The sequence below is a fragment of the Vulpes vulpes genome, chromosome 10 (assembly GCF_048418805.1).
Source record: "Vulpes vulpes isolate BD-2025 chromosome 10, VulVul3, whole genome shotgun sequence".
NCBI classification, from domain to species: domain Eukaryota; kingdom Metazoa; phylum Chordata; class Mammalia; order Carnivora; family Canidae; genus Vulpes; species Vulpes vulpes.
The window spans coordinates 64,262,328-64,270,822 of NC_132789.1; the positions used below are offsets into that span (position 1 = coordinate 64,262,328).

At 35.9% G+C, this 8,495-nt stretch overlaps 1 protein-coding gene across 1 annotated transcript; it reads left to right on the forward strand.

Annotated features, from left to right (window-relative positions):
- The first annotated feature begins 6,530 nt into the window (after positions 1-6,530).
- On the forward strand, positions 6,531-7,089 carry LOC112915034 (small ribosomal subunit protein uS17). The gene has a single exon (XM_025992333.2). It carries the CDS (start codon positions 6,549-6,551, stop codon positions 7,023-7,025), a length of 477 nt encoding a protein of 158 aa, XP_025848118.2. The 5' UTR covers positions 6,531-6,548; the 3' UTR covers positions 7,026-7,089.
- Positions 7,090-8,495: the final 1,406 nt, after the last annotated feature.

Sequence of the window (8,495 nt, forward strand, 5' to 3'; positions counted from 1 at the left end):
AATTAAAATTTAAAACAAAAATATAGTTAAATCTGAATTATTTAGTTGCAACTAACCCAATTAGGACACAGGTCAGATCTGGTCCCTTCTCACTGCCATAATGAAGCATATCTTCATCTGGAACAGAAATGCCAGGGGCTAGCCTCATTTCCACAAATCTCAAGTGGAAACTAAAATCAGCATCAGTTAACCACTGCCAAATTATTCAGCATCTCTGGGTGTGCATTTATCCCAGGTCCTACTGTGCCTCAGGTTGGAGCTTGCCCTTCCTGCCACTTACATCTACCTCATGAGGAAGAGTTTCTTTGTAGTTTATAGATACAGTGTGAATCTTTCTTTTGAAACAGTGTAGTCGTATGATCTCCTGGCCCTAGTTGCTGAGTTCCTTGTGGGGTGTCGGAATGCTAACCTGAGCTCAGGAGCCAGAGTACCTATTTGCTCTTCAGAACTGAAGAATTAAGCACTTTAGGAGGGACCTGTAGGAGTAAGAGACAATGGTCAAGCTCACAGTTGGGAGGGGAGAGTACTTGTGTGTTTTGGAGGTAGGAGAGGGGAGGGCCAAGGACTGCTACCCGCTCCTTCACCCAAGTCTCTAGTTGAGTGCACTAAAGCCCGTAAAATATGTAGTCAAAGTGGACTGATAGTGCAAACTATTGAAGAGGCTACAATTGGGTGTAAGTTAGTCTAAGACAAAATAGGGAAATCCAAAGAGTCCCTGGCAGAAGCTAGACTCTCTAAAGGGTAATTACCAAACAAGAGTGTGGTAAAGTCTTTGCACCTCCACAGTTTACACTCAGTTTAGGTAGCTGCACAGGGCCCAGGTATCTAAAACTAACATCTCTAACTGAAATCTGTGTTTTTGGTTTTGTTTTCTTTGAGAGAAAGCAAGATCATTTCTTAAGGAAAACATATGAAACTCAGTGATGTTATAGGTAGCTTAGTTAAAATAACAAAGGAGTCAAACAGAGGCATCTGGGTGACTCAGTGGTTGAGCATCTGCCTTGGCTCAGGGCGTGATCCTGGAGGGTCCAGGGACCTAGTCCTTCATCAGGCTCCCTGCATGGAGCCTGCTTCTCCCTCTGCCTGTATCTCTGCTCTCTGCATCTCTCATGAATAAATAAAAAAAGTTTAAAAAAAACAACAACAACAACATAGAAGCTAAACAAAGAAGCAAGTTAAAATCATCTATTTTTAAGGAAAAACAATCCTATGGGAAAAAGTCAGTTTCATTGAAATGTCATGCAAATTATAAAAAAAAACATAAATTATAATCCTATTTCATTAAAGGTTTTATCTGGAACCAAATTACTTTGCAATCTTGTTCAGAGTGTCTTATTTATAACATGTGATTGATAATATTTGCAGTATATGACAGAGCTAGGTGATTGCCTAAGACCATTATGTCTCTCAGAAATATGATTCTTATCTATGTAACGGAAACTGAATATTTAAACATCTATTTTGTTCCCATTACTAGCAATTCAACTAGCTAAAACAAGCCTAATTAGTAAAAACAAGCCTAATTAGTAAAACAATCCTAATTAGTAAAATGAATATCATTAAATAGTTAATTTTCTTAATTTTAGTAAAGGACCCATGATATGAGAAAAATGATATCTGGGTAGGCAAGAGAAGATAAAAGCATGTTTTCTAAGAGAGTTCTGAATGATAATATTATTTTTCATAAATATATAATTGAAAATTTTATTGTATCCTTATTTAAAATACCCTTGCTATATCTTGAGATAAATCTCAACTATGTGTAGTGGCAAATAAATAAACAATTTATCTGTTAGGTATTATTTCAAATTATACTATTAGGCAATATTTTTATCTCAAAAGTTAGATTACATTGTTATTGTTAATTTCTGACTTTCTATTTGTTTTTTTTTTTTCTGTTTTGATATAATCCCATTTTTCTCTGAATAGGCATTATCTCTGTTAAAGTCCAAAAACAGTAAGCCAGTACCAGACAATAACAGAGGTGTATTTAAAAATGTATTATTTAAAAATGTACTTACAAGTAAGTTTCCAAGCCCATGTATTATTTTTCAAATTTACATACAAGGAAATTGAGACTCAAAGAGGTTAAGTGAAATCTAAAATCATATTGCTGTCAGTGGGAGAGTAGAAATTCAAATCCCAATTTCTAACTTAAATTCATCTCCTTTTGACTTTACCAAGAAATGGAGAACCCAGAGGTAAAACAGAGAGAGATAAATGGCACCAAAAAACAAAGTCACTTTTTGTGCCCTCCAATATTTAGAGGGTTTAGATGATTAACATTTTCATAGCATTATTAATTCCTATCTGCAACAGCCACATGAAAACACAATAATACCTTGGTGAGTTAGATTAGGTCATGTGCTCCATCACTCTCACTTTAATTAGCTGAATAATTGCTTCAGCTTTTCAATTCTTTGTCCATAGAGACTTGAGACTCAACTTTCATTGCATGAAAATCACCTTCAGATTTTTCAAAGATAATTTGTTCAATTTTGTTCACCAAAATGATTGACAGCTGTTCTGAAAGAACAAAATCCAGACAAAGCCAAGCACTGAGAATCACACTGATCCGTGAAATAATGTTTCTTTTTTTTTCCTCTGTGAAAAAAACCACACGGATTTATATTTATTAATATTTTATATTATTTTATGTATTTATATACTTCTATCAAAAGTCACCTACTTGCCTATATTTATATTTTTGTATATCTATGTCTAGATCTTAATTAGGAAGTGTTTTTTAAAGATATGTGAGACCCCCAAGACTGAAACACATTTAGTCAAAGTAAAATCAGGAGGAAGACAGGATGCACAATGGACTATGCAGACATACGGAAATTAGAAATTCAAATGTAATATAAACTTGACCATATCCTTTTTATACATGACCTTGAATTTTATGATTTTTTATTTATTTCTTATTGTCTTTGAAATGAGGTTCAGGCTAATCATAAAGGCAATTAATTGATTCCATAACAACGAGGAGGAAATCTATTTAACTGGATTCAGCTCTGTGTTTGAAAGGTCATATAATCATATAGCATATAAAATCCTAACCCTTAGAGGCAAACCGCCTTTGAATGGTTTAAGCTGTTTCAAACCATCATGTGTTTGTGTGTGTAACATGTGACGTATAATAGCCAGTTTTTGCCATCTGTGGTGTTGCCCTTAGCAACGGAAAAGCATGTGACTGTGCTTATGTGACTCTGCTGGCCTGCAACAGTGTGTGGAAGGATTTAAGCAAAATGAAACAGACAGAAATATTGATCCAGACAACTGGAGTTCTCAAGTGTTATTGCAATGATAATGCAGACTGTGAAGAGAAGTAAGGAGCAAAGAAAACAAGCAGAGAAAACTGGAGTGAGAGACCATGGCAACATAAAGGGATATGCTTTCCACAGATTATTGTAGAGTTGAATTCAAATTATGTACTTGTAAAAAAAATTATGTACATGTAGAACAAATGTGATCATTTTATTTCTTTGTCATCACGATTTTATAATTTATACTTAGTCAATAAGACTAAACTGTATTCTGATGCTTGATATGTAAAGGGATAGTTCTAGAATCACAAAACCTTCCTCGGTTACCATCACAGTTAGGAATAAGATTGAGGATTCTAGTAACAATAACCATGCTCATTTAAAGAAAACTAGAGAAATACATTTTCAGAGGAGATTCTTTTTCTGGTGTTCATAGAACAGCTTAAATTAAATAGAACCCTGAGATCATGTGGATGGATAACATATATATATATACATACATATAATATATATAACATATGTAATAATATAATAAAATACATAATGAATAATATTATAATATATTATTATAATATATAATATAATCATGCCAAACACAAAACCATAAGATGTTTTCAAATGTAATCTTTTTTTTAATTTGAAACAATAAAACTATGGGAGAGAAGATTCCATAGTGCACATGATAAACTCAATTTACTCTATTAAGAAATTCTGGCTATGTATCTTTATCAGAAAGAAAAAAAAATGCAGATGTAACAACCTAAGGACCAGTGTTAGATGCCTCTCACGTAGAGAAATAGGCTTCTGTGCCTTGTAATCCTTCCATATACGTTTCAATGCATCTGATATTCTACTGTAAAGAGAATGATACTGTGAAGAGAACTATGGTGAAAAGAACAAACCTCAAAAGAGAAAATACCTTCACTTTTACTATCTTATGTTTAAAGAGGAGAGGAAATACAGGCACTTCACACTTACGAAATAGTCCGCTTGATAGAAGAACCAACAAATGCTGAGCACTTGTGATATTTAGGTTTCTGTATAAGATCTCATACTGCAAAAGCAGTGTGACGTACATGGTATTGTACCCATTTTATAGATGAGAACATTGAAACTTTAATAGCTTAAGTGACCCATCCAAGGCTATTACTGAAGAATTGAGTCTGTATTTTCACCCTTATACCAAGCCTTATACCATACCCTTGCTTGCCACTAAGCTGCTTAGACAGAAAGAAGTCTCTGTGCATGTGCATTTAATATCATAAGGTCTTGTACAATTGCAAGAGGTGGGCAGTACATTTGAACTCTGAGTTTCCAAAAAGTCAAACCAGTAAGATAAATACATCATTAGTTTTAATTCTCTAATTATTTCAATATAATTATTCAGCACCTCCTCTCTACATGCAGACAAGTATAGTAGGCATTAGACCTACAATGGAGGGAAAGCAGACTTACTTGTTGCCTTATATACTAGTCAGGGTTCTCCAGAGAAATAAAGTCAATAGGAGATCGACCAATCGATTGATCTATCTATCTATCTATCATCTATCAATCAATCTATCTATCCTGTTGGCTGAGATGTCCCACAACCTGTGCTTTGCATGCTGGGGACCCAGGAAGGCTTAGTGATATAGATTCCAGTCTGAATCTAAAGACCTGAGCACCAGGAGCACTGGGGGCCAGGAGAACAGTATGTCTCAGCTCAACAGGCAGGTAGAGAGCAAATTCAACCTTCCTCAACTTTTTTTGTTCTATTCAGACCTTCAAGAGATTTCAGGATGCCCACCCACCTTGAGGGGGATATTTATTTAGTCCACCAATTCAAATGCTAATCTCTTCCAGAAACACTCTCTTGGACACACCCAGAAAGAATGTTTAACCAGATAACTAGCATCTCATGGCCCAGGCAAAATGACAAATTAAATCAAGCATCAACCCTTGTAGCTTCTGTCTTGCCTCATACAATCATGGCCTCATGGAATTCCCATGCCCCTCCCTCTTAGTCCTCACTGAAATGGTGAACTACAGCATTAATCAAGTATTTTATTTTCTGTCACCCCAGTAAGAATATCATTGCTGTAACTCACTGCCTGGAACTCTGGCCCCATAATTATATTTCAGTGAATGGTTAAGGTAATCACACCTAAATATATCATTACAAGCTATGGAAGGAGACATTTTGGTTTCATAAAGTAGGAGGAGAAGGGTGATGCCAGACAGCTTTAGGAAAGTGAAAGAGGTATGAAAATAGAGACTGGTTGGAAACGACACTTAAGAAGATTGGCTACAAACGGGAAGAACAATGAAGTGAGGCCATAGCTAGAAGCTAGGGAAAAGGCAAGTGTTTTATGTGTTTCTGTTCAATTTTTCTTTGTTGTGGTTTTTAAGGTAGGAGCACTTGCACAGGCTTAAGGGTTGATGAAAGTGTGGCAGACCCACTTTAATTGGCCCCGGAAAGTTACTCTTTTTATCCACAGATATAGTTTTAGCACCTGGAGACTCAGCTGAAGACTATGTTTCTCAGCTTCCCTTGCAGTCAACCGTGGCCAATGACCAAGCTGTGTTCAAGTGAAAGGGATTTCTGCGACCTCCTTCTCAATAAGTCTTGCTTAAAATGGCATCTTGTGCTCTCCACGTCTGTCCTTCCCCTCCTCCTACAGGCTGGAATGTGGAAGCTGTGGTGACTTCATCCACCATGAGGAAGAGAACAGGATGAAGGGAACCCGGGTCTGTAAATGGATCAGAAATGCTGTGCAGTTCATCCCCAGACAAGCTAGGTAAGAGAGAAATAAGCATTTATCTTATTTACCTCTTTTTTTTTTTTTTTTTGAGTGTCTTTTTCCTAGATGCATTGCCTACACTTTAGTACAGAAAGGATTCAGTGAAGAGGAAGCAGAGGAACCATAGTAAAAAATAAAAAAAAGTAGGTAAGTAAAAAAAAAAAAAAAGTAGGTAAATTTCATAAGTAAGAATTTAAGAATTTAGAATTAAGAACAACACTGAATATTACCATATGAGTATTATATATATAAACACATATAAAGATATCAATCTATATATCTATATCTATATCTATATCTATATCTATATCTATCTATCCTTCCTGGCTTTGAGATTTGAGAGAAATTTCTTTTGGAACCTTCAGTTCTTCGAGATATTAAAAAAATTATTAAAAATACACATTGCATTTTGCACAATTGCTTATTGATCATTTCTCAGTGCCTATGTATGAACTAATATCAAAACCCTATTTAAGCCTTTTTCCAGGCGGCCGGGAAGATGGCAGACATTCAGACCGAGCGTGCCTACCAAAAGCAGCCAACCATCTTTCAAAATAAGAAGAGGGTCCTACTTGGAGAAACTGGCAAGGAGAAGCTCCCGCGGTACTACAAAAACATCGGTCTGGGCTTCAAGACGCCCAAGGAGGCCATTGAGGGCACCTATATTGACAAGAAATGCCCCTTTACTGGCAATGTCTCCATCCGAGGGCGGATTTTGTCTGGTGTGGTGACCAAAATGAAGATGCAGAGGACTATTGTCATCCGCCGAGACTACCTCCGCTACATCCGAAAGTACAACCGCTTTGAGAAACGCCACAAGAACATGTCGGTGCACTTGTCTCCTTGCTTCAGGGATGTCCAGATCGGCGACATTGTCACAGTGGGTGAGTGCCGCCCCTTGAGCAAGACTGTGCGTTTCAACGTGCTCAAAGTCACAAAAGCTGCTGGCACGAAGAAGCAGTTCCAGAAGTTTTGAGGCAAGACTTCTGTCTACACCCCTGAAGAAAATAAAACTGTCTACACCCCTGAAGAAAATAAAACTGTCTACACCCCTGAAAAAAAAAAAAAAAACCCTATTTAATAAACATCACTCTGTGAGATTCCAAATTGATAAAGGTATAGATCTTTGGTAATTTGGCTTAATATATATATTTGGTACATTTAAGACAGAGGATTGCATCTTTTACATACAAACAAGCTTTTGATAAGAATCAGCAAAATATTTAAGATTTTATCCCAAATAAAAAAATAAGATGCTTGAATTCTTACTTGAAATACTAATTCAAATATCTATTTTCTTAAACCAAAGATCTGACTCAAATATCTAATATGCTACAAAGAAGTAGTTCAAAGGAATATTTTAATGTTATACCAATTTATATAAAGGATTGCTTATTCTATCTCATGCTTGTGATTATGGTGAATTCTGATTAAACATGATCCTGCTTTAAGTCCAAGTCCTAAATCTAATTGCTTTTGTTTGCTTGACATGGTGCCCTAGCCATCAGCCTCTAATTTGTTCTTTAAAAATGTCATAATCAGGGGCGCCTGGGTGGCTTAGTCTGTTAAGCATCTAACTCTTGATTTCAGCTGGGGTCATGAGATTAAGCACCGCATTTGGGCTCTGCTCTTAGCGGAAAGTCCGACTGAGATTCTCTCCCTATCCCTCTGCCCCTCCCCAAAGCACATGGGCTCTCTCCCTCTCTTTTTAGCTCTCTCTCAAATAAATAAGCCTTTTAAAAAGTCATAATCTGAAGCTTCTTTTTTGAACAAACTTCTCCAACTTGCAACTCACATCAATGTGAATATAATCTTTACAACAAAAGTATGTCATCTCTGCTTGTACCAGGTAAACAGCATTAGCATTCACTAGTATAGTATTTCCATGGCATTAGAAATGAATGAATTTCGGTATAACCTTTCAAAACCTTTCATTACCTTGTTCATGAGAAGCTAAGCTTTTGTACACTTGACAGTTTCCTATGACCAGTGTCTCTGGCTGGTTACAATCCTCAGAGCAAGGAACTTACCCCCATAGCCAGAATGCTTGTTCAAATCCCAGATCTTTTCTCTTCCTAATTCCAAGTTGTTGTTTAAGTTATCTCATGGCCCTCTGCCTCAATTTCTACATCTGTAGATAGGGTACATACCAGAAGAGTTTGCTGTGAAAATTTAATAAGATAATTTGTAGAATTATAGTTAAAGAATATTCAAGAAATAGAGTACTGAAAATATTCTAATTTTTTGCACCTCATTTACACATATGCAGTCATTATTCAAACTAGATGTTTATTTTTTTTCTTAAGAGTACATAATAGCTCACTAATGCTACATTGCTATTAACAAATGTGCAAATTAAGAAACATCGTTAAAAACATCTTTGAAAACATGAAATAAACTCCTAAAATCTTAGGAACAAATTTTAAAATGTGTAAAAAGCTGAAAG

Bases quoted from the DNA above. Each gene is read 5' to 3' on its own strand.
- LOC112915034 (XM_025992333.2), top strand. From the start codon at position 6,549: ATGGCAGACATTCAGACCGAGCGTGCCTACCAAAAGCAGCCAACCATC.